The sequence below is a fragment of the Rhineura floridana genome, chromosome 8 (genome assembly GCF_030035675.1).
Source record: "Rhineura floridana isolate rRhiFlo1 chromosome 8, rRhiFlo1.hap2, whole genome shotgun sequence".
In the NCBI taxonomy this organism is placed as follows: domain Eukaryota; kingdom Metazoa; phylum Chordata; class Lepidosauria; order Squamata; family Rhineuridae; genus Rhineura; species Rhineura floridana.
In genome coordinates, this window is record NC_084487.1 from 73,923,180 (window position 1) to 73,951,021 (window position 27,842).

Sequence of the window (27,842 nt, forward strand, 5' to 3'; positions counted from 1 at the left end):
GCTCATGCAAAATTAGTGTGCACAACAGGGAACTGTTTACTCCTGCACCTTTAAAAAGGATATTTACTTATGTCTGCATCTTTAAACTGTGTCCAGCACCTCTGCATGATAATAAATCTTACACAATTTTTAAACTGCCAGCCAAATCAATTTATGTAGCTGAAACAGAAAGACAGAAGTTATACAAAAACACAATATACTTTTATATCAAGAAAAAATGAAAAGAAAAATCATGGTCACAAATTTTAAACTTTTAATCCTAAACATTACAGGGTAAACAGATGTTGGAATCTATTTCCATACACCATGCGTTTTAACCTTTCATTTCTATTTAATGTGTGTCCAAATCCACTAAAACATGAGTGGTGTACAACTTCTGAATTATGGAAATACATATTCTGGAATAAATGCTAAAAAAGCAACAATGGGAAAAAGCCAAACTGTCTCCATAAAGATAAAGTGGAACATTGTGAAGATTAGATGCTTTTCTGTTTGTTTTTTTAACTTGTCAATTCAGTGCATCATATGGTTCAAAGTAATGGTCCCCATTCTAAATTATCTAACTAGTGTCCATTGATTCCAAATTAGTGGATGACGAATCTTTCTGGATACTTTCAAAGATGGCTGCAAGCTCAGGATTAGAGCTTATCTGTGACTGAAATTCACTCATCAGTGGACTCTTTTCTGCTTCTGGAATGGTTAATAATGCAGCTACTGCTCTCATGGCAGATCGCTTCAGTTCATCTTGCTTTTCAAATTCCTGCTTCACAGAGTTTGCTTTTACCTGTTTTGTTTTAAAAAAGTGATGGTCAGTAAGCTTAACACACAAATGCAACAATATAATCAAGCTAAAAAGCTATTCAATGTATCTATACCCCCCAGGAGATAGTATGTCCACATACTTAGCTGTACCAAAAAACAATCCCTCAGAATACCGAACAAAAATGCATGAAATGTTTAGCAGCTTTACATAGTGGTGTTCAACAATTAAGAGACCCACTATCTACTGAATTATTACCTACAGCCACGAAAGCATGCTGCTAGAAATATGCCTTGTCTTCCTTCCATTTAAAAGACACTGCTTTTGCTTCAATCAGGATAATTCCTAGGTATGAACTAAAATAATAATTGAAAGTTTTTAAGATAACACATAGGTGGGGTAACCCTCTGAAAAGACAGGGGAACAAGTCACATATAAAAGCTGTTTTCTTATCACATTGAAGCTATTTCCAAAATATGATCAGAGAGAAAAATGGGGGAAATTTAGAAAGGTCATATTAAGAGCAGGGCCTTCAAAAGATTATTTTCCTAAGTTATGTCTGTGACCAAAGCTATACATATTAATATCTTTAATATGGGTGACAGGTCTCTTGCTGAAGGTGATGGAATGCAAAAGAAAAATATTTGACTATGTTTTACAATTACTATGTATACTAATTTAAACAAAGTCACACAATACCTTGGTTGTACATGTAGCACGTAAGGGTTCAACCAGTCTATCCAACCTCTGCAAAACTGCACTTGGACATAGGGTAGACAGTCTCACCAACATTAAAAATGTTAGCATCTGGTTAGGGAGAAATAAACTTTGAATTAATAATAAAGCTTTAGCCATTGTTAAGAACAGATTTTAATCATCAGCAAATTTAATTATGGTTGCAAACTCAAGAGATATTAGGGGAAAATGCCGTTTTCAGGAGGTTCTTGTCATGCCCTGATAGCACCTCTTACTAATGGAACCCATAATTGCAATTTTGTCTTTATTAGTCAAATTCATGCTTAACTGAAAACAATGGATTCTCATAGCTGATATTATGTCATAATACACATGCTGGAAGCCTCTGGGCTACCACTGGCTATTTCTTGTAGACAGAAACTGTCTACAAGAAAAACAGGACAACTTTCCCTATAGGAGCATAAAATCATAGAAAAGGGGGGGAAAGCAGGTACTGAGCAAGATCCAATCTTGTGCCTACATATGCAACAGGACTTTACCTTTCTTTCCTTCCTTCTCACCCATTCTGGTGGGTGCAGAGGGGCTGAACAAGGGAGGATAGGCAGGAGAAGTCCCATTTGCATGAACAGACATTCACTGTGCAAGCTGGAAACCACAACTGACTATCATCCTTTCAATTGTTTATTGGGAAATTAGATGCCCTATCTCAGGGGCAGAATAAACTCTAGACAAAAACATTCATTAAAAAATTTTCAGCAAGCTAATATGATCTTCCCAATTCCAACCGAAATCCTTCTCACAAAGACTAGAGTGAAGAGTCTTTTATCAAGGCTTAAAGCTGACAGTATCCAAGTTTTTTTTACTGTTTCACTGCAGTTGTTCAGCCACTAGTTTAGAAATATCTGAATTCACGCCTAGTGAAGGTATGTATAGCCACATGTACAAATGCGCACACACTAATAATAAGCACTAACCTTAATGTCATAGTGATCCTTCAGACCATCTTCAACATGGTTTAGGAATTCAAAGATGTCTAGCCTATCCAGACAGCTATCTAGAAGAGTATACATACACTCAAAAGCTGCCTTTCTAATGTCGAGACCATCATCAACTGTATGCTTAAATGGCCCCATTTCCACCTGCAAATCAAATCAGAAATTGTTAAGTGCATTGAATATATTTAGTTAGCAATTGGTAATGAAACACTTTGCATAAGAATTTGCTGAAGAACTTTACAGCTCCAAGGGGAAGTTCTTAAATAAAACAAAGGCCCATGGTCCAAAGTCTTTTGTAATACCACAACTATAGCCATTTTCATGGTATTGTTCTTAAAGTCAACGGTAAAACTAAGAGTGCATTTTCACAGCAGTAATCGAGAATCCCAACAAATGGTTCCTTTGTACACTAAACATTGGGTTCTTTATCAAATAAATAAGGCTGTAATCCTATTCATACGTATGTAGGAGCAAGCAACACTAAAATAATGGTACTCTGTTTAGAAGTAACATATTTATTTTATTATTTATTAAATTTATATCCTGCCTTTCCTCCTAGAAGATGCCCATGGCAGCATTCTTATGATCAGTCTGTATGGATATATTTATTTATTTATTCTTATTTTTATCCCGCTTTTTTTCCAAGGACTGGAACTCAAGGCAGCTTCCAAATTTAAAAGTACATATAATTACAAGCAAACAAAAAATCTACATTAAAATACAATTAAACCATGTGCAATAATAAAACCATTTAAATATACAATTGGAGTAATTCAAAACTCACTTTAAGATAGTACAGATAAAACAGTAAAACAATACAACACCCTCTTCAACCCCAACCTTAGGAACCAACAGTTCCAAAAGCCCTTTGGAATTAAAAAGTTTTCACCTGCTGACGGAAGGACTGCAGGGAGGGAGCCATTCTTGCCTCCCTAGGGAGGGAATTCCAAAGCCTAGGGGCAGCCACCGAAAATGCTCTACCTCATGTCCCCTCCAATCAGGCTTGTGAGGGTGTTGGAACTGAGAGAAGGGCCTCTCCTGCGGATCTCAAAGCCCGGGCAGGTTTCCCCCACTGCTAGTATAGTCATTAATTTTTAAGTGGAAAGCAAACCTCAAGTTTGAAGATCATGCTCTTGCATTTGCCTTTCTTTTTTTATACATGATATAGCTTTTGTGTATAGAACTCTTTAATCTAAATGTATTTTGGGTCACTTTCATCTTAATCATAACTTGCCATTTTTAGCATCAGAGTAATTTTATGTTTATGCTGCAATTATATGAATCTTGCCAATACTGAATTTTGCTTCACAACTTCATTGCAAGTTTTTTATTATTATTAAATTTATATCCCACCCTTCTTCCCAGTAGCAGCCCAGGGCCTGCAATTCTGTAAGAAGATGAATCTCATTAAATTACACTGAAGTTGACTGTATGGGAAGCCTATATAACTTGTGAAAAGATTCTGGAACGTGAATCATTTGGCTTGGCTCCCTTTGTCAGGATGTGTGCAGTGAAGACAAAAGATTTTGCACTGTTGTTTATACTGGTAGCTCTCAATATTCTTCCTATATTTTCATTTCATGTATTATGAAACATGTTTATTGAAATATGTTGCCCATATAAATATGGAATAGTTTCCAAAGTATATTTAATGTGTGTCTCCCACCTAAGGCCCCTTAGGGTCTCTCTAACTCCTATCATATTACTGTGTTTTTTTCTGAACCATTTTAGAGCTAATCTTGCAAAGAAATTCATACTCAAACTTTTCAGAAGAACTCAGCTTTAGTAAGCTACCTAAGTACAGAAAGCAGCTGCCTGTCAGTAAATAAACACTGAACTTGTACAAGGATCTGAACACAAAAAAACTGAAGATGTTAGCTATTTAAATAAAATAAATAAATAAATAAATGTCTGACACCACTCCGTAGTCACTCCGTAACTTGAGTGGATTACATACCTCTCTTATCAGTTCCTTTCTCACTTTTGTTTCATTATAAAGATGTGGAAGCACAGTATCTAAAAGATCCCTTATTAGCGATGGTTTATTGTGTGCTGCTGAATTAAATGTTACCAGCGCTACTCGTCTTACATTAAGATCTGGATCTTCCAGGGTTTTTAGAAAGTCACCTGCAATCATTTTAAAAAAAACGTTATCAGCATATGCTCTTGACCAATGTTTGTCACTTATGAAAAATGAAAACAGAGTCTTCACATTCGCTTTCCCCAAGATGTTTGTAAAATATGGGGCCATAAATTGGGAGAGGTTATATTAGTATGTCGTCTCATAAACAAAATGGGCTATAGTTTAAGAATACACTACAAATGAAGAGTCTCGCTTCCCTTATACTTTTCCTCCTAAGATATGTTGCATAAACATAACTACACTTTGAATCCTATCCAGTTTGCCTACATTTCTGTGAAGACAGCAATTAGCATTCCAATACACCCTTTTGACAACAAATTCACTCTAAGAATTCATCAAGTTTGCCAGCTGTTTTTCTACTGAAATGTTCTCTGCAAAGATACTATCTAGTCATATTTATATATAAATTGGCTTCAAGACAATTTGAGAACTACAAGTGTTGAATCCTTTTTATAGCTGTTCTGTGAATGGCATGATTAAGCAACTCTGAAAAGCCCAACTTTCAATTTTCATAGGTCACAGGCAGAGCTTGGAAAAGTTACTTTTTTGAACTACAACTCCCATCAGCCCCAGCCAGCATGGCCATTGGATTGGGCTGATGGGAGGTGTAGTTCAAAAAAGTAACTTTTCCAAGCTCTGGGCCTGGATGCCGTTTCAAGGCTTTTAAGAAGTTAATCCTATAATTTAGGAGGAAAACACGTTTCAAAGAAACCATGCAGGAAAAGGAAAACACTAATAAGACAAATCAATGATTTTAAAAAGAATGATATTGTTATGGTAACTGGAAAATAATGTATCTTCTTTCCCAGCCACAATAGGCTGAAATTTTATCAAAACTGTGTACAATTCAATGACTCCACAAGAAGCCTCACAATCTGTAGCAATTATACTGCATTTACACTATTATTTTTTACTTAAGTGGTTTCTTGTGACCCTTCTCATTTTCTATTATAATTTCTTTGAAGCTGAACATTTATTGTGCTACACTATATTGGACACAACTTTGAATAATTTACAGAAAGGCAGTATAGAAATTAATGAGTACATTTCAACAAACAGTTTTAGATGAAAGCATTTCTGAATGTTTAACAGTACACGTTACCATTTTTTTAAAGCAAGTAGATAAGTCACCTATATTTTTTTAAACCCTATACATTTGACACTGGCACCTACAAAATACTGGCTTTAAAAGAAAACACCAGTTGTGTAACAAAGTATGTCATTTTATGGTAAAAATGCACTACTTGAAATGGCTACAATTTCACTCACCAATACAATTCTTTAATAATGGATCTATAGGCTGTGGATGATCAGAGATTGTGAACTTCACAGCAGTGACTACTGAACTTCGAGCATATGATGATCCTAATAGCAAAATAATTAATCAAAATTAATGTCTACACTCCTTTTTTTCAAGCTGTCCCATGAAATAGTATGCAATTATAAAACACAATACTGGATTATTAGTAATAATGACATTTTTAAAGTGTTGTTTTTTCTTTATACATATTTTGTCCCGTAGCATCTTCCTCAGCTATGATTCAAAAAGCTACTTAGCTCACACGCATGACTTATGCAAACAGTTAATTTTTTTCTTTGAACAGCTGAGCCCCAGGGCAAATTACCCATAGAATTTAAAGTGTTCCTAATTTTAAATTCCTGAGCAGTTTATCAAGTCACATGAGGTAGTCACTCTTGGTAATTAAGAAAAAACAAGTCTAAAGCACTTGATTTCACAGAGGGTTGTATCCAACTAAATCACACATTCATGAGACCCACTGAAATCAAAGGACTTAGACGTGTCCATTCATTTCAATGGGCCCACTCTGAGCAAGACTAATGTTGGATACAACCCACTGAAAAAAATCAATGGACTTAAATAGTCAAATTAGTATGACTTAATTGGAGAGAACCCAAAATTAGGTTCTTTGGATTGCAAGCCTAATGTATATTATAACAATTCTGCTAAGAGGTTAATCCCCTTCCCAAAATGGAGCAGTCAATTTAACACAACAGTTTTATAGATGCACTGCAGAGTGTGATAGGGCTCAAGCTCTTAAATACATTCCAAGTTGAGCATAAACAAGTTACAGTATGTATTTTACAAGAACGTGTTGTGACCGTTTAATATTTTCTACATGCCTCAATAATAATAGCAGCATTACCAACATATGTCCACAGGTCCTTGCTCTCAATATTTCCCTGGATTCTTTATACTTTCCTTGTTTTTATTTCTAGTTATTGGGCGGTATCTAACCAACTGGCAAGGATTTCTTCCATTTGCTTAATGGAACTTATAACGTGCATCACCAACACACACCCTAAATCTGTTCTGGGTTTTCACCCCAACTCTACACATTTGGGGAGACTACAGGATGCGTGCAGGGTGAGGAGTGGAGGTTAACTATCAAAAGTGAAAATCCTTGCACTGACGAAACAAGTTAGTTGGATGCCACCTATTGTTTATATGCTGATCTTCACACTGTGGTGTTTTACTTCTTTGTTTTGTTTTATTGTAATTAATTTCTAGTAAGCTGCCCTGGGGATATGTAAGGATGAGGTATAAATCCAGCAATAATGGAAGCAAATAGTGGATTTGTGCCTTTGACATGCACACCCTAAAACATAGGCCCATTAAACTGTTTCCAAAGAAGCTAATCAATCATGTTTCAAATAAGAAAAAAAAAATTAAAGAGCAAGCATAGACTTTTGGCGTCATTTAGACAATGGAAGTACTGCCATCACACAAAGCATAGTTAAGCTATGGATTCTGCTGCCACAAGATGTAGTGATGGCCACCAACTTGCATGGATTTAACTTTGCTCATCCTTCCAAGTTGCTCATGTCAGTGTACATAATCATCCCTTTGAGGGAGAGGTTAAGAAATAGCAACTGACCCAAGGTCATCTAACAAGCTTCATGGGTGGGATTTGAACTCTGCTTTCATATTGTCTACTATATCACACTGGCTCAGCAGTTATGGCATAGAACCTTGCTGGATCAGCTCAAAGGCCTATCTAGCTCAACATCCTGTTCTCACAATGGCCAACCAGATGCCCAAGCGCATGAGAACATGAGCACAACAGCACTCTCTCACTTGTGATCCCCAGCAACTGGTATTCAGAGATATACTGTTTCTGACACTGGAGAGAATGCATAGCCATCATTGCTAGTAACCATTTCCAGCCTTATCCTTCATGAATTTGTCTAATCCCCTTTTAAAATAAAACAAAGCAAATAGTCTGTGTCCTTTTTTCCATCAAAATTGGGCAACAGACTTTTCACTAGAAATGCCTCCCATTAGTGATTATCCAGGCAGCAATACGATGGCCAACTGTTCTAGTGAAGAATGGTGATTCTTTATGATCAGCAGGATCTCTATCAGGCATACTTATAGTATTTGTTGCAAAATAATGAAATCTACATTAATCTTATAAACAGCTCTTCTATCATTTAAGGCTGTGCACTATAATTTTGGGGAAAGGACCTGGCTACAAAGACAAAGTAATGCTAAAAGGGGTTCTGGCACTGACTGGTCAAATTGAATCATATGTATAAATTGTTATAAAGAACAATAGGGAGAACTGAGCAGATAGAATTAGTCTCTCTAACCAACTTTTTTCACTAACAGTAAGTTGAAGACTTCCTGCTCATTTTTTCCTTTTATCTTCATGAACATTCAGAAAGCTAGAATGCTACCCTGTTCAATCAAGGATGATCAGAACAGGCAACAAGTGGTGGAATAAAATGAACACCTAGACATAAGAGTTTTTCATAGAAATATATGGATATAAGTAATTTAATTTTGACCGGTCAATACCAGTACCACTTTGATCTCAAAAGATCCTTGCTGCCATCTTATGTGGCTGGACAATATTAAATAATTCATCTTTTCATGTTTTGTTTTTTGAACAGTGTTTATAATGTGTTCTCAAGAAGTCCTTAGAATACCTGCCTCTTAAAGTAGGTGACAATTTCTAATTATTCCCAGTAAAATAACTTATTATTCAGTTTTTAAAATGCTTTCATGTAGAATTATAGCCAAACTAACTTATTATATATTTACATGATTATCAGTACCAAATACGCAGAAAACAACTCTCCAATAATTTTTCAACATAATCAGCACTTCATTCTTTGTAACAGTTACAATGTCTATTTAAAAAGTGCACATTGAAGACATCCTTCTCCTCTTCCATCAAACTGACATCCACAAGCCATTTACTCCAGCTTGAACCTATTAAAATTGAATAGGACTATTCTGGACAAATGAGTTGTGGGTGGTATTCCAAGACAATACATGAAGATACAAAAGTCTACAAACCTGATGCCAAATATCCTTTAAGGCGTGGAAGCAGAGTCTCTGGGTCTATTAAAGTAAGCTTCCCCAAGCATTCAGCAACAACATTCCTGGTACCCTCTTCTGCACACTCACAGTGTTTCAGGAGTAAAGACCAGATGCTCTCCACATATGGTTTGAGACCTTGCACTGTTGCAGAGCTAATTATCTCCTTCAAGGAATGGAGCAGAAGGTATTGCCTTTTAGGTTGACTAGTTATTTCTTGTAAGACAAATGGGAGATATTCAGGAAGATTGCCGACACTGATACTGCCCAATGCATAAGAAGCTGCTGATTTTACTTCTTCACTAGGAGAGGAGAATGCTTCTAGTATTACAGATTTTAGCTCTATTTGTCCACTTAAGTCAATGTGATGTCCAACTTCCCCAAGAGACAGCAAAGCAAGGAGACGAATGGAATCTGTAGACCTTGAGTTCTTAACATCTTGAATAAACTGACCTACCACTGCTGGTCCTTCTTTCGGACATGCTCGTGTAAGGGCAGCTACACATTTGGCAATAGAATAATAAGACTGCTTGTGAGTAAGTGCTGTACTCTGAGAGTATACTGGGCCTGTTAACATACGCAATAAATCCATGTATCCTAAGTTACTTGTTCCAGTCACAACCAGAGCTTGGAAAAATTCTAGCATGGCACTAAGTGCTCCACCCTGCAATAATGGTGACCTCACCAGCCCAATAAGTTCATTCAGTATGGAGCCACTGATTTTTGAGAGAGAGGAAGGATAAACTTTAGCAAGTGTGGTCAGAAAACTGATGGCCATTTGTGACACATGCATATCACTCTCACTGATAAGAGGTGGAAGCTCATCCAGGACAGCATCAATCATAGCAGCTGTCAAACTGTCACTGTAGTTTTTGATTAAGATATCTAAAGCAGAAAGAGTTCCTAGTTTCAAAGCTCGCTGGTTCTTTCTAAGGAAAGAAGCAAGGATAGGAACACCTTCTCCTAGAACTGGCCTCAGATCTATCTTCAGAGGAGAACCAGCTATCAGAGTCAAAGCCTTCACAGTGGTTAGCCGAGTGATCTCATTTTTTAGTCTCTCTAAGAAGATTTGAAGTGTACTAGGTAGGTCAGAGCCAAGACTGTCACCAAGACTGCAAATGATTTGACCCATACAGGATATTGCCCTCTCTTTTACTTCCTGGTCAATATCAGCAGCTTTCAGTCTCTTTATTGTACAAGTAAACAAATCTTTGATGTAAGGACTTGCATCAAAAGAAGAAGTCTGATCCAGAGGCCGAATGACTTTCACCAGCTGCTGCGTAACCAAAAGTGCCTCTGATGTTATTTTATAAAATGGGTCTCCAACACATGCTACAACAGGAGGCACCAATGCTTGAACATGAGGATGAAAAACTTGGGGAGTGTGATTACAGAGGATCACGTACAAACATGATAAAGCATCTATCTTCAGATTAGAAGAACTTGATTTGTCATTCAGTGAAAAAATTATGCCTGCAAAAGAATGGAGAGTTAATTCACACAATTTTGTATCTCAAGTGTTTTTGCTTCTTATATATTCCCAACATCTGATTTAAAGCAAGAACAAGCCAATAATTTTCTGAACTTACACTCAAGCAGCAGAGATAAGAAAATGCAATTTGATGGTTTATTATCTACCTGTTCAACGATTTACATTAAGGGCTAAAATTTTGTCTAATCTTGAATGACCTCTTGGGTCAATTTCGTAATCAGAAATCATCTCCCCAAAGAAAGTCTTTTATACAAATGTCATCAACCCGGATTTAATCTTAATTTTATTTCTAACACAACTGCAGCTAGGCCAGTAATCATTGGAAATCAGAACTTCCTAGTGCCTGTTTCTGCTCTTCTACACAACCAGCATCTTAGCAGTAATTACCTGGTCTGATAACTGCACGTTACTAAAGGAAGGTAGTTTGATGAAGGGTGGTTTTAGGAATGAAGTATGGAGAAAAAAGGCTCCTAGAGTTAATCACATTTGAATGCTTGCCACTAGGTATTTTATGCTTTTGATGCACGCTGGTTTTTCTAGTGTGGAACCAGATTTTGCTATTAGTGTTCAGAGTTGAGGAAATTCTGGGACAGCAATAAGGTGAAGCAATCCCATTCACACAATTCTCTCTTCTCTCCACCTTCTTTTCAACACATGGAATACATGGATCTTTACATTAATCATTGAAAAAACATGAAATTTGCATATTGTTTCCAAACACAATAAATGCTAATAATAATACCACCACCTTATTTTGTCATTTTGTTTCTAAGTGTTTTTAATGCTGTATTTTAAAATGGTTGTAACCCGCCCTGGGACCTGTGGGTAAAGGTCAAGTAATCAATGTTAATACTAATACTAATGGTCTTCCATCTGGATAAAAACAATTTTACTGACGTCTTCCCTGATCCTGGTGATATTTCCCATTATTTCCATCTTTCATACAATTTTAAACCATTATGCTGAATGCATTTTATGCTCTCAGTGAAATCTCATATACAGAACTGAGAGCAGACTTTAAGTTGTATTATCACCAATTATGAAAGTACCAATTAGTAAGATCTCTTCTCTTTGAATATCCTCCTCTAGGAACTCACACAGTTGCAAAGTGCAGGAATCAAATAAATGTTTCAAGAAAGACCAAGCAAATGTACATATACAGTTATAGAAAGGCTAATGAAGAACACATAGAACCAATGAGAACCAAAAGTCTAATGATGTACCACTTCTATGCAAAATATATAAACATGTTTCAAAGCACTAACAGATGTCAAGATTAAAGCACAAACAGTTAAAAAGTTAATTTAAAAAGTAAAATTTATAATATTCTATAAAATATATAAACCACTTAGAAATTTTGATTAAAATGTTAAGCGGTGTATAAATTATCTAAATAAAAAAAAAAATCCAAATCTAATACATGTTTTTCATACCTGGAACAAGTACAGGAATGTGCTGTGTGAGAGCCCCAGGTAACACATTGACCAACTCTGTTAGCATATTAAAACAACACTGACGAGTCTTCACACTTTTCTCCTTCATCTGTTTGTGCAAAGCTTTAACAATGTTGGGAACCTGTAATTATTATATACTCATTACATGGTTCAGCAGTTAGCACTTTTTATATACAAACCTACAAGTTATATCTGAATCTTATGTAAATAGGATGATCACAGACATTCAGACAGAAATAACCTTTCTGCAGTGTGCAGAAAGTCCAGCAGATTTCAGAAATGAAAATATTTGACTTTCAAAACCAAGGTAGTCCAAGCATGTATCTGCTCACATAATGGGGATTCTCCTTCCTTCTGCCCCCTCCCCCCGGGTCTGGATGACCAGATTTTGTGGACACACAGGGGTCTGGAGGGGGACAGGTTTGAAAGAAACCATGAGTCCCACTGTAAAAACAGGCAAACAGCACTGGACACTGACTGCAACACAATTCCAAAAGCTCTTAATTATCAAGACAACAAAAGCACACTTCTTTGAGTACATACATGCTTTTCCCTCTTTCATATTTAGTCCAGAGCAAACAATGTGGCTTTCTGTGCTACATAATACTGACATTATATCCACCAACCTGACTTTGAAGCATTGTTAAAGGCGTCTCTCCTTGTTCCATTGCATCCGGATCACATAGCCAACTCTGCACAGGTCGTGTTTGTTTTAAAAGAGAGAGATAGGCATGGAAAACATCTGCTTTTACATTTTCCTCTCGTTCCTTGAATCTAGCTATTAAAGCAGGAGACACTGTCTTGTAGAACTCTGGAAGCATTTCATGCCGTGTACTGACTACAGCGTCCAAGCATTTTGCAGCTGCACGTCTAACTTTCCAGCTCATGTCATCATCATCACTATATTCATCATCACTCCCTTGCAGGGGGAAATAGAAGGATTCCACGTTATATATTAAATCACAAATAAAGCTCATAACCGACAGATCACCTTGCATTTTATTATTAGGTATTTAATATAAATATAAAACAAAGCATAACAAGAATTACTAGGTAATTGAATGACAAATGTATATTCAGCGATACAATCTGGCAATCCCTGCTCTCAAATAAACCTTGCTTAAATGAAGGGATTTTCCAAGAAAGCACCACTTCTTTGAACATTTCACATCATCTCCCACTGGTTGTAAATGCCAGTTTGCACTTTACAAAATTTTGTTTCTCCCCGCTGGTTTTGGTCAGTAAGGGGCCAATTACTTTTGTAAAGACTGAGCCAGAGTGTCTTTTCTTAACAAAGCCTAGCCATTAGTCTTTGAAAAGAATGAATTCAGAATACTACATAAATAACTTATTGTTTGTTATACTTAGATTTTATTCTTAGCACAAATATACCTTGGTCATCATCATCTCCACCATCCGCATCCATTGCATTCTCATCTTCATCTTCATCATCATAATTGTAGTTGGGATCATATGTAAGGTACTTAAGACAAATGTTTATAATGGTAGTTACATGAGGATAAACTTCTTTAGGACATCTGCATAATAAGCATAACACTAATTAGGCAACTACTGAAAAGAAACCATTAACTAGTATTGTTACATTGTTTAACTGGGCCTACTCACAAAACCGTATACAACTACTGCAAAGCCTACTTAACTTACTCATGGTTTTAGCAGACACACAAACTTCAGGAAGAGCCAGAAATAAAATACAAATGGCTCTCTGATTTAGACACCTCTCAACATTATCTATTTCTGGTCTTCTTAATCTCCCCAACAAACTGAACCTCTCTCTAGCTATACTGCATGAGGCTGAGGTACCTTCCCTAGAAGTCTAGACTAGTGAAGAGTCATGCTCTTCAGGATGCATTGGGAGGGCAGGACAACTGGGTTAGCCATCCTGAGGGATGAGGTGCTGCCAGGTTAAAAACAGCAAATGAATTTCTCATCTGCTGATGAGCATCATTTCCCAAGCCAAGCTCCAAGAAAAAACAGTGCATGATGGTATCATTTCTTCTCAAGAGCCCTTCTAAGGTAACCTCTTCTGGAAGGTGTTCATGCTGGGAATGAAAGTGTGCCTTACACTTCTAACCCAGAAAGGTCTGGAATCGGGATAGGGGCCCATATTCAGCTGGCCGTCTCAACTCTATTATAAAACAGCAGAGGCAGCTGGGGGAGGGAGAGGATCAGAGCAGCCAGGCAATGCATGAATCTGATTATGAGGAAACCCCTACACACTATTCTAAACGATGTAGGAGACCATATTTACCAGACAAAGAGTTCTTGTACAGATGTGTTCATCACATGATGCACAGTATCAGACTCTTACACATTTCCACTGCAACTGATGCTTTTGGGAAATGTTACTTTGCAGTCATGACGTATCTTTAACTATCAGTTTAGCTATGTCTACGTACTCTATGAAACTGCAGTTTGAACAGAAACTTTTAAGAATCCCAAAACTTCTGAGTAGCTGCTTGATTTATCCTAAGCAGATGTTAGCTGCGTTAAAGCTAAAGACAGCAATACAAACAATAAACAATAATTTAGTTCAATGCAGTGCTTTTTGGTAAAAACATGAGGTGCCAGTACTCATTATGACAAAAGTGCTGTGGGTGCCATACATAATGGTTGCCATAGGCAGCAAAAAAAAGGTGCCAATACTCTGTACCAGTGAGTATTGTCACAGAGAAAAGCACTGGTTCAGAAGACTACGCATTTTAACAATTTAAGTGTTATTTCCCCCCTGCTTTACTAGAGCTGCTTCTCAGTGACTCTAAAACTTTATTTCAACTCCTTTCATACTGTAAAGTTGACCATGAAAAAACGTACATCCATTTCAATCTTACCTCCTAACAAAAGATTCAAATGCTTGAATGCAATATTCTCGAAGCTCATCATCATCTACATTACAAAATTTTACTACCAAAGGGATAATTTTCTCAAGGTATTCACCTGACAACAAAAAACAGAAGCAATCATTCATATGGAATACTTAGCAACATTTCATATGAAAAATATGAGATGTCAGTAATATGTTCATTTATTTACCTATTCTATGACCTGCTTGCCTACTGATGGCAGCAATGCACTGTATGTAAGTCCTAGTTGTTGACATGGAATCATTTTTAGAAAGCTCTGTCAACAGATGCTCAATGAGGTCAACAAACACTATGTTGCCACAACTCATAACAAGATGACCAAGAGCAATGATAGTTCTTTTTCTCACAGCAAGCCTTGGACTAGTCAGCTGAGGAAGCAGGCAGGTCAGAATAGAAGGATGGAAATTAACAAGAAGTCCTCCTTGCCTTAAAAGAGACAAAAATTAAGTTAGAAAAAAGCAGTAAATAAAACTGTCATCCAGGCATTCCATAATTTGTTTACATAAAATGGTTTACATAAAATAAAGTACACATTACGATTATCGATAAAAGTCAGGAGTTTATATTTATATATATATATAAAAAAATATCTTTACATATCTGAGTAGACTTGCCTAAATAAAATGTTTAGCAGGCACTGAAAATATTTCAGGAAAGGTGCCCGCCTAATGTCAACAGGAAGGGTTCTGCCATGCTAAAAGACAAGTGAAGATGGAACATTATGTGACATTTCTAGAAGTGCCAGTTCTAAAAACTGAAGCAGTTGAGTAGACAAATATGAAGCAAGGTGATGCTTCAAGTAAACTGGTCCTGAACTTTAAGGGCATAATATAGGGTTTAATAGTAACACCTTGCATTTGGCCTGGTAACAAAAAGGCAGCCAGCGCAGATCTCTGAGCATGGATGTAATATGCATGATCTCACTCCAGATTTCTCTCTAAAAACTTTCAAGTTTTTCCTCTAAGCAAGCTATCTTTTTTCTAGCCAACATATCAAAAAGCTCTCTCAATTACTGAAAATGGAAGCAATAACTAATGCAAATTCATATTTCAATATTATATCTATTATGTATTTAACAACTTTGTAGGCACTCAGCTTCATTAATATTCTCTTCAATAAAGAATTTCCAGACATTTGAATGGCGTATAAACATTATTTTCTTTATTTTTAAAAAATTGTCTACCTGCATCTTTAGCATACATGTTTACCTGCTTAGCATATCAGCCATGATATCCAAGGCCTCCAACTGAACAGAGACATCTTCTTGTTTAGCGATAGCACTGGTAAGACGCCCAGTAATCTTTTTACAAACATTAGCTGCTAATGCAGAACCTGGAAATATGACAAAATCATGACATGTTATCAGCATATATATGCAATTTCACAAGAGCTGTAACAAGCTATAATTATTGGTATTTACTTGAGCAATTTCCAGAACAAATATGGCTTAATTTGTGATAGATTTATTAAAATCAATTATCAGGGATAGCCATGTTAGTTTGTGTGGCAGCAGAAACAATGAACAGTCTTATGGAATTGCAAAGAATAAATTGAGTATGACAAACATTCATGGACTAAAGTCCACTTCATTCTGAATATTGTCCAGTAATTTGTAAACTGGTAATGCAGGGGGAAAAACCCACACACATGCACCATAATCTAGTAAGAGCAATCCATGAATTAAGCCACCTCTGAATTCCTGACCGCAGCCCAGATTTCTTTGAAGGTAATTTAGAAGTAGCATATTAGAAAAACAAGCTGGTAAACACAGAACCACTGCATGGGTTCTGCACTGTATTTTACAAGTGAGACTTTCAATAAAACATTGCACTGTGGAGCGCTCCTGTTCTGGATACTCCATTCCATTAAGCTTCCCTCCTGGCTTTCTTTTCCCTCCCCCCATCAATAGTCAGTGAGTATCCTGTATTCAGTGAACATGTTCAGTCATCACTGGACTGCTGGGAGGATCCCCCTTATTTTCCCCCTTAATTATTTGTACTTCTATAAAAATTGGAGTCCCCCCACCCTCTAGCCTGCTGATACCTCCCTCTTGTATCCAGTGAAACTATTTTTGCTATACAGCAACAGCACTCGCCCCTCAACAACGTATGAAGGGAATGATGATATTTTATTTGTCAAAGTTCAGAACTTTATCAGGTTGTTTTGTTTGTAAATTAGAAATGTATATATTAACCAAACAATAGTATGCTCATTGTGTGCGTTTCTTTCACAGTCAACACTAATAAAACAGAAACTCAGAAGCAGTATCTTTTTTCTATTATGGGATATTCACTGACCAATTGGAAAGATCAGGATCCCAAACTGAAAGCCATGGAAAATAAATCAGGTTAGACAGTTCCACTCAAATCACTAGTTTCAACATTAGCCTCAACAGGTGAATTGCACCCAAAAAATATTTGTGCCTCAAAGTTTAGAAAGATGTTAGTGTAAATAGCTAGCAAGTAAGCAAGTGAATAGGACCAGGAGGAGAGAAGGGGGCCAAGAAGAAACAAAACCAGTTTGGTCTTGTTCCAGAGCAATTATCAAATATCTATCTGAAGGTAGCACAGAGTGGGATGAGGTACAAATTTGCTGACTCAGTACACCACAGGCCCACTGAATTACTGTAGATTGCTCTCCTTGTGAAACTTCAAATGTTACATAGTGAAAGTATCAATAATGCCACACAACGCAGACAGAGCTTACTGGGGGAAATGGGCAGCATTATGATTGTAGGCACAGCCTGCACACTTTCAGCATAAATCCTGGGCCATGCTGCACAACATAATGGTGTCATACAATATCATACACAGAACCTTAACCAAGGATCAATAATATGTCCACCAGCTTTAGTTCTTGAACTCTTCTTGCTTCCTTCCTCCAAATACAAATACCCCAGCTAGAAATTAAAACAAAATAAGGACACTTAAGGGCAATGATTGCCATTCCCACACTATCCACCTATTAGTTTGAAATGATCAGACAGCAGAAAAATACTTTATTTCCCAGGAAATTAGACTGCAGCATTAGCTAGAATTCACCTGAGTCTAAGTTCATTGATCAAAATCAAAATGGAAGAGAAATAATTAGAGAGAAGAAAAATTACCACTGGAAGCAGGAGGAAGTTCTCCAATGACTGTTTTAAGGCCAATACTTGAAATATCACGTAGCTGCTCTTTATCAGAAAGCATGTTAGTACAGAGAGTATCTACAATTGTCTCCACTTGGTATTCTTTCACTTTACTCACCAGGGGCCCGAGGCTGTAATGAAATATTGAACAGAGTTTAAAAACTGATTTAATCACATATAAAATGTTAAAAGTTCACTCATCTGTATTTACAAGTAAAACTACAATTCAGTACTAAGTCAGGCGTATTTATAACAATTCAAATCAAAGGTTTTCATATCTAATTCTGTGTTGGGTGATGATATATGCACTATTACAACAGTGTTTATTTCTACAAACTTATTTGGGCAAAACTGACCCATTTTAAAGACATGCTGCCATATACAGTTCTACAAACATCCCTGTCAGCAACCAAAAATCTGATTCACAAGAAAGTTCTGACCATGTGTACTTGGTTCTGTCACTGATCTGTGGGGTTATTAGAATGAATTTTATAGACGTATTTTTTGTTAATTTTCTCAAATTACTAGTTGGAAAAAACAAGAAATCCAACTTAACTAATGTAAATTTAATTTAGGCTGCAATTCTAAGTCAGAAGTCTTTCTGGATTCAAAAGGTTTTACTCCCATGTAAGTGGGTTATGCTTGCAGCCTTAGCATAGCTTTTTGTCAATAAGAAAAACACCATGTTTTGATATATTCTTCACTCCATTGGTCATAACTTCAGTTTGTTTATTGTCTATATCAGACAGATTATCCTTAGCATCTAAAACTGACATAATTTAGTTGCATTTTACAGCTATTTCAGTGTTTACTACTTGGAAATGCTATGGGCTGGTTTAATAGCTCATTAATAAGACTATTCTTCAGCTATCATAATACATTCCTCAAAATAGAGATTACCTCCCTACTCATAAAATAGAAGTTAGATATGTAAAACATGAAATCCTCCAAAACGGAAGATAACATTCAATAGTTCTCTGGTCCCCTGACTATGTGTTTAAAACTTGAAGAATGAGTATTTGAAGGAACAAGTATTTCTTCCTATTTATTTTAAAAGCTATTAAATTAGTAGTAGGTATTTTTGTATAGTACCCAATCTGTTGTTAAAACTTACATTAGATTATGAAGTTGTACATGGAAACAAGATCTTACAAGTTAAGTTAGTACACAGTAAGCCACAATATAGTTAAGATGATTTTCCCACATCCAGTTGCCCTGCCACAGTGCACAATCCAGCACAAATGAAGAAGCCATAGCTCAGTGATGGAGCACATTGCTCAATACCTAGTGGTTCATTAAAGGAACTCAGCTAGTAGGGCTAAGAGAGCCCTTTTCACGAGTCTTTGTGTAATCAGAAAAGAGGATTATCAAAGTTGCTAAATACTGTTTTACTATCCTTTTACAAATTAGCAGTTGTAATTTCCTATAGCACAGACTACATCTGCTGGAAGAACAGGCTGCTTTATTATCATCCCTGTCAGTGCTTCTGAAGTATACAATATTACTTTGGGGCAAAACTTCCTAGAAACAGATTAAACTGAAGTTATATTGAAGCATCTCGTATTTTAGAAAGGAAAGTGAATGTTTGTAGTTTGTAGCAAGTACCACCTGCAGCAGTTGCTATTATTCCAGTCTGGCTTCAGGACTGGTCATGGAACTGAAACAGCTTTGGTCGCTATGGTGGATGATTTAAGGAGGGCGTTGGATAAAGGAGAACATGCATTCCTTGTCCTCCTGGATCTCTCAGCGGCTTTCGATACTGTCGACCATGGTATCCTTTTAGATCGTCTGGAGAGAATGGGAATAGGGGGCACTGTTCTACGGTGGTTCCGTTCCTATCTCTCAGACAGACATCAACGGGTGGCATTGGGGGATAAGGTCTCGGACCCTTGGCCTCTCAACTGTGGTGTGCCACAGGGTTCTATCCTTGCCCCCATGCTATTCAACATCTATGTAAAGCCGCTGGGAGCCATCATCAGGAGATTTGGGCTGCAGTGCCACCAATATGCGGATGACACCCAGCTCTATCTCTCGTTTAAGTCCTCGCCAGAGTTGGCTGTGGAGACCATTTCCAAGTGCCTGGAGTCACTCGTGGGAGACAGGAAAAGATTAGGAGCTTTAGACCTGGTGCTCAATGGGGTAAAACTGCCCCTGAAGGACCAGGTCCGCAGCCTCGGGGTCATCCTTGATTCCCAGCTGTCCATGGAGGCTCAGGTTTTGGCAGTGAGCCGGGCAGCTTGGTTTCAATTACACCTAATACAGAGGCTGCGACCCTATCTGCCTGTCCATCTTCTCCCACGGGTAGTATATGCCCTGGTCTCCTCTCGCTTAGACTACTGTAATGCGCTCTACGTTGGGTTACCCTTGAAAACGGTCCGGAAACTGCAGCTGGTACAGAATGCGGCAGCATGTTTGATTACGAACAGCCGTCGCCGCGATCACATCACTCCGGTGTTACAAGATCTACACTGGTTACCAGTTGTCTACCGGGCCCAATTCAAGGTGTTGGTACTAACCTTTAAAGCCCTATACGGTCTCGGCCCAGCTTATCTGAAGGAACGCCTCCAGCATCAACAAATATGCTGCCTGACTAGATCAGCCACTCAAGACCTTCTCTCGGTCCCACCAGTCAAAACAGCTAGACTGGTGCGGACCAGAGAGAGGGCATTTTCAATCGCGGCCCCCACCCTCTGGAACACTCTCCCTTATGATCTTCGCCATGCCCCCTCCCTGCCAAGTTTTCGCCAAGCCTTGAAAACCTGGCTATTCAGGCAGGCCTACAAGATCCCTGGGGTAGCCTAATTTTATTGGTTTTAGCTATGGGTGGGTTCGGTTTCGTTTTATATTGTAGTTCTTGGGTTTTTATGTAGTTTGTATGTTGTATTTTACTTGATCTTGTACGCCGCCTAGAGTGGCCACTTGTGCGGCCAGATAGGCGGCCTAGAAATAAAATTTATTATTATTATTATTATTATTATTATTATTCATTTAAACAAGTGCTATAGTCCTATTTGAATGAAGCATTTTATCATATAATTTACTATGGGCTTCAAACAACATTCAAGCATTCAGGAAAAACACGAGCTAAAGAGCAAGAACCTTAGCATATGTAAAAATCAGAAGCAGTAATGCTATATGGAGATATAATTGGCATATGGTTTCAAAGTTGGCAACTAATGTCAAAACTGCAGAATGGAAACATTAAAACAGGGGTAGGGAACCATTTCCAGACGGCAGGCCAAATCCTTAGGTCCCTTAACTCCCAGACGATTTTGACAGTGGATGGGGCCACCCATCTGTCAATCTTCTGATGACTCAATGATATCAGGTGAGGTGTTCTTTGCCCATGTGGTTTGATTTCAAAGCCCTGGCAGTTGTGCTGTGCGGTGCCACAGGGTACCATCTTGTCCCCCATGCTGTTTAACATCTATATGAAGCTCTTGGGAGCAGTCATCAGGAGCTTTGGGGCAAGGTGTCAGCAGTATGCTGATGATACCCAGCTCTTTTTCTCCATAACATCTGAATCAGGAGAGGCCGTGCAAGCCCTGGACCACCTCCTGGACTTGGTGGTGGTCTGGATGAGGGCCAATAAACTGAGTCTGAAACCTAGCAAGACAGAGGCACTGTGGGTTGGTGGTTCCCGGTTTTGGATAATTGGTCAGTTGCCTGCTTTGGATGGGGTCGTACTCTCTCTGAAAGAGCAGGTCCATAGTCTGGAGGATGCTCCTGGATCCATCTTTGTTGCTAGAGGCCCAGGTGACCTACGTGGCTAGGAGTGTTTTTTACCAGCTTCGGCTGGTAAGACAGCTGCGGCCATTTCTGGACTGGGATAGCCTGACCACTGTTGTCCACGCACTGGTAACCTCCAGGATGGATTACTGTAATGCACTCTATGTGGGGCTGCCCTTGAGGTTGCTCCGGAAGCTGCAGCTGGTTCAAAAAGCGGCGGCAAGACTGCTCACTGGGGCAGGGTATTGCCAACATGTCACCCCGCTGCTGAAAGAATTGCACTGGCTGCCCATTTGCTACCAGGCCAAGTTCAAGGTTCTAGTTTTGGTGTACAAAGCCCTATACAGCTCGGGACCAGGATACCTGAAAGACCGTCTTACCCCTTATATACCCAGTCAATCACTGCACTCTGCAGGTGAGGGCCTCCTGCAGATAACATCTTATCAGGAAGTTCATTCTGCACAATTAAGGAAACAGACCTTTAGTGTGGTGGCACCTACCCTGTGGAATTCCCTCCCCTTGAATATTAGGTAAGCACCATCTCTGTTATCTTTTCAGAGCCTTTCGAATCAATTTCGAATCAATTTCGTCTTTCAACAAGCCTTATAAGTTGAGACCTATCCAGTCTGCGTCTGTGTTGGAACTGCTTAATTTTTTTTTTAAGTGTTTTTAACATTGTTTTGTTTTAATGTATTTTAAGGTCTGTTTTTATGATGTGTTAAAGTGTTTTTAGTGCTTCTGTTTGCTGCCCTAGGCTCCTGCTGGAAGGGCGGGATATAAATCAAATAATAAATAAAATAAATAAATAATAAAGGCACAGGGCTTTGCAGGCATTGCTGATCAGCAGTGCTTTAGGTAAGGAGCTGCATTCTTACCAGCCCCACGCTGACATCATATGTCAAGCGTAGGGCAGGTGAGTGTGGCTGAACTGGCCTAGTAGGCAATGCCTGTTGGACATAATTAAGTCCAAAGGCCAGAGGTTCCACAGCATTGTGTTAAAATCTCAAATAAAAACTAAGAATCTCTTCTGTCATAAATATTAATATAGCTAACAGGTTATTTCATTAAGTATCCAAATAACCAGTCACCAACAATTTTAGTCAGTTATTTCAAGCTGCATCTTCACATCAGAAAAGGATAAACAAATACTTAATTTTAAATTCATATCCTTATTTATCCATAGTAACTGTTTACCCAGGCATTTGATGGCTAAAGGAGAACATTCCTGGCAACCTGGAGATCACTAGATGGAAAAAACTTTTTATCTGTAACTGTTCTTAGAAAGTTTTATCTGCAACTGTTTTTAGAATGTTTTAAATTGATTTTAGAATGCTTTTTGTTGTTGTTCAAACGTTTTGTCATTAATGTGTTTGCCACCCTAGGCTCCTTGAGAGGAAGGTCAGGATATAAATTTATAAATACATACAAAATTATCCTAATGCTAAATATATCTAAACTGATGCTAAACCAAACACCACCTCCTATGTTATAGGATTATATGTAAACTAACTAAGTAGTAATTACATCTAGCATGCCAAGGATAAGAACTATGGTCAGGTGAGCAACCACTCCATTGTTGGCCTTCATACACAGGGGAAGGGTTGAAACACAGATCTGAGTACGCTCTCATATACCTTGGAATATACATAAGAAAAAGACTTGACAGATATTTATAAAATTATAAAATGAACAGGAAGAGTGAATATCATTTTTTCTATGAGATCATCCAGTGACATCGACCAGCAGGAGATTCAGAAGAAACAGCATTATTTCACTCACTATTATTCACAGCATCAAAAAACGATTCATATGGGAAACAAGAATATGAGATAGATATCTCCATCATGTCCTCTTGGTGACCTTCTCATGGACATTAGATTTGCCATTTCTGGAGACAGAATCTTGAACTAGCCAGACAAAGCCATTCTTACAATATAGAATCAAGTCAGTGCATAAGAGTTTTAAAACTCTAATCTCACATACATACCATTTAACTGCTAAATTTTGTACTTCACCGTTTTTATCTTCCAGCAACTTCAGAATCATTTTCACAACCTTTCTTTCACTATCATCATCTAACTTGATAGAATCTTTCTGTAGTTCAGTCATCAAGTCATTTGTTGCCATAAACCTATGCAAAAGAAAAGGCCATTCAATTTGTACACTTGCTTTATACCACAATCTAAGTAATAGATTTCTACTACTCATTTTCAAAACTACTTACATTAAACACCAAATCAAGTGTATATTCCCAGCCCCAAAAGATCATAGGATGAAATGAAATGCTAATGTAAGAGATGGTGGAGACGATTTTTGCTGATCCTCCCTTCTCACTGCAGCCACAAGTGTCCCCTCCCAAATCTGTTCTGGGGGTTCAGGGACCTTCCAGAACAGCATGAAAGATGGTGCAGGGGGATTGCATCAGGAAGGGGGGGATCAGCAAAAATCACCCCTCCTGCTCTTATGTTGGTGGATGCCTCCACTGGATCAAACTCTGTGCCATAAATAGAATAGTAGTATTGGATTTTACCTATAACTGATAAGCAACATGCTACTTTTCAATATCAGGATATAAAGAAACATTGTAAGTAGGTTGTTTCATACTTAAAGGAGGGCACCTACTGTAGCAATATAAAGTTTTCTATACCTCAGGAAATTTAGCATAGCACATGTCTGAAAGGATTCCAGAAGAGATGGCAACATAAGTGAAGAAAACACCAGTAGCTTCCTTCTGCTTGACTGGTTTTGTTTTAAGCGTATGTATTTAATGTATCTATTGCAGCTTATTAATATTATTAATAGAGTGAGCAGCTTTAAAGACTTTAGTCCAATGATGGGGGAACCCATCAGAGATGATGGGAGTTGGAATCGAACAACATTTATGGGTGTATGTTCCCCATCCCAGTATTAGTCAAAAAGCATGATCTAAATCTACAAAATAAATAAATAGCAGCAACAGAGGCAAGCAGAGGCAGTCTGCCACCCAACTATTCAGGCAAGTAATAAATTGCAAGGATGAATGTATGTGGAAAATCTATCACCCACTGGTTCTGCACTCACAATACCAAGCAAAGACAAAAATCCCAATTTCAGGCACAAATATGCATTACTAAGTGCAAAACACTTATCTCTAGCCACAAGCACATTAACAAAAGGGTCATTCCAATTTTAAGAATTAATCTGGATTAAGCAACCTTGAGTATAGGTACACATATGTACCCAAATTGTGATTATAGTGTTTAAGAAATATATTCTAAATAAGCAAAAATTAGCATAGTGTAGAAGGAAGCAGTAAAGAGAAGCATCCTTCTAATAATTATACAATACTTTCATTCCTGAACAAATTTCAAGGCCTGAGCCCTAAAACTTTCACACAATATTTTTAAGACTATAAAGCAATACTTCTAATATTGTTGATACTGTATTTTGCCATTTCTCATTTTACATGTATCCAAAGGCTATTAAAATATGTTGGAAGTTATTGTTTATAACTTTATAACAGATGCTATTTATGTTATGGTGTATATATGTTATGGTTTATAACAGATGCTATTGGAGGTCGCCGATTCATGGGGTCGCCATAAGTTGAAATCCACTTGAAGGCACATAACAGTGTTGTTCCTTAATTTGATAGTTATGACTAAAAACTGCATTCTCAAAATCTGTATTGTTCATCTGTCATACTTATGAGGTAACAATTTGTATTGTCCAATACACAATGCCTCTCAGCCTTGTGAAAACCCTCTTCATAGGGTCGCCATAAGTTGGGATCGACTTGAAGGCAGTACATTTACATTTTTACACACAGTAAACTACTTGACAGTTCTTTCAATGATATGGGAAACTACAACATACTGATCTCATACCTTCAAAGCTTTCATTTTTAAAAAATCATGGAAAAAACAAAGATGGCTTCCTCATCCTGTTACATCTAAGCCAGTATCAGCAAAGTCTGACAACATCAAACAAGAATCCAAAGGATCACCTCGCCCTATAGATCCGTCTGGCAACTGCATTCCTCAAATGGGGCAATAGTGAGAGTACCACACGCCCCAGAGATGTGCTTAGTTTGTACTAGAAACTCTGGAATCAATTACCAGCCAAAACTAGACAAGCACCTAGCATCATGAAGTTTAGGCACTTACTGAAATGTTTTTAAGAAGGCTTTCTCTGAGGTGTGACTCAATCATTTATGGAACATTAATTACACACCTGCAGAAATGGCTTATTTTTTTAGACTTTGTAGGAATGGTTTTATTGTCTTTTAGAACTAGTACTTTCTGTATTTTATTTCATTTTTATCTTGTTGTATACTGCTTTGATGACTTCAGGCTGTGATGTGGTTTCTCAGAAACTCCTTAATGTTCTCTTTCCTGATCAATAAGAATACAGTTTGAGCAAATGCCAAAGCCATGAGCTTTTATAATTGCTACCTGAATTTCTCACTCTGAAAAATAAAGGAAAATGTTGGGGGAAATGTATAACCTCTCTCCCCCATCCCTATTTACATGCACAGGAAGATGCAGAAAATCCCAAAGAAGCATGGTGCAGAAGTAAGACACACACTGTGTTGGATCACACATTTCCACGCTCCCGGCATCTTCTTTTCTGTTTCTATAATGTTTAGCTTCTATATTGCAATTACAACTACATGAAACATGGCAAATTCTTACCCAAGAATTACATCCAGGTAGGAAAGTGTATGCCATCACACATAACAACATACTATACATTCTTTGCAGGAATTATTATACACGAGGTCATCTTCGACAATGAATAGGTGACCACAAGGAAAAGTTAGAGCCAACAGCAAATTCTTCCCTATCAAAAGTATTATACTGAACAACACGGTCACAAAGGATCTACCATTACATTGCCTGAATAAGAATGCATGAAGTTCAGTTTTCCATCTAGCACTTTGTGGATAAAAATGCAAACGAAAACCATTTTGTTGTCCACATTCTTATTAGTGTGGCCTATTGATAGTGAATGAAGAAAAACATTACTTACTATAGAAAAAAGAGAAAACGTAATGTGTCTATAACATTTTATCCATAATAAAAATCAAACATACATATAAACTAAATACATGTATCAAAAAGCATTAAAACAGAGACAATGAGCTAGTGAACCACCATAGAAGTTCATGGTGTTTACAGTAATTCCTATACACAGTATTTACAGCCTGATCCTAGACACGTTTACTAACCTCCACACCCCAAACAACCATCCCAATATTCAGTGGGGCTTACAACTAAGTAAATATGCTTTAGACTGCAATTGGCTTGTTTAGGAGGGAGAAGTCCGCCTTCCACGGCAAATCACCGAATATAATAGGAAGTACAGAACGCGATTACGGAAGAACAAACTTGCAGGCAACTTTCAGAGGAAGAGGGATGCCAAAACTGCCGCGCCAGGGCCTGGCTCCGAATCGCAGCCTTGCAGAGTTCGAGCGGAGTACAAAGCCAGGAGCGGTGCCTTGCCTCCCCCTGACCGACGGGCGTCAACCCAGGCCCAAGGCAGGTTGGGTGCGGCAGAAGACTCTAAGGGAGGGGACCGAAGCGGCTGCGGCCTGCCCGGGGCAAGCCAAAAAAAGGCCCCAGGCGAGGGGACGGGAAGAAAATGAGGAAGCTTCTCCTGGCTTGGGTCGAGACGAAGAGGCTACCCGAGGGGGCCGGCATCGGCCTCTTACCTGAAGTCCTTGTCACTCGACGTCATTTTCTCCAGCAAGTTGGAGATGTGGTACGAGGCACTCGCCATGTCGATGGTCCCGGTGGGGGCCGCGTCTCGCCGGCTCCACGTCGCCCAGTGCTGTGTGCGGGAGGAAAGGAGGGAGGGAACCGAGGACACTTATCTGGCAAAGGAGCGCAGCGGCGACGGTTCCGCGCGGTCCTCTACCCAAGGCGGGGGGGGGGAGGGCGGAACACGGCAAGATGAGGGGAGGGTTAGCGCGTGTACCTTATGGAGGTCAGTATCATCGCCAGCGACTGACGCTCGCGCGGGAAGAAAAGGAAGGGCGGGGGTGGGGAAGGGAGAGGAAGGAGGAGAAAAGAGAACGACCTCTCGTTCCTAGAGGAATGGAGGGGGACCCAATATCCCACCGTCTGTTTGCCTCGCGCTCGGGCCTAAGGTCAAAGTTCAAGGAGGCCCTCACGTGAAGGGGCCGAGCTAACGTCGCTACTTCGTAGATTCTGATTGGCTTCCCGTGATGCC

The 27,842-nt window shown here is 38.4% G+C and overlaps 1 protein-coding gene across 1 annotated transcript; it reads right to left on the reverse strand.

Moving 5' to 3' along the window:
• Positions 1–230: 230 nt before the first annotated feature.
• CAND1 (cullin associated and neddylation dissociated 1) lies at positions 231–27,842 on the reverse strand. Its single transcript, XM_061639802.1, has 15 exons — positions 27,322–27,842; positions 23,617–23,760; positions 17,877–18,031; positions 15,979–16,102; positions 14,940–15,196; positions 14,738–14,843; positions 13,278–13,423; positions 12,512–12,804; positions 11,865–12,006; positions 8,919–10,412; positions 5,864–5,959; positions 4,409–4,578; positions 2,431–2,595; positions 1,460–1,567; positions 231–784 (listed from the first exon to the last, which is right to left on the reverse strand). The coding sequence occupies exons 1-15, from the start codon at positions 27,387–27,389 to the stop codon at positions 560–562; spliced, it is 3,693 nt and encodes a 1,230-aa protein (XP_061495786.1). The 5' UTR covers positions 27,390–27,842; the 3' UTR covers positions 231–559.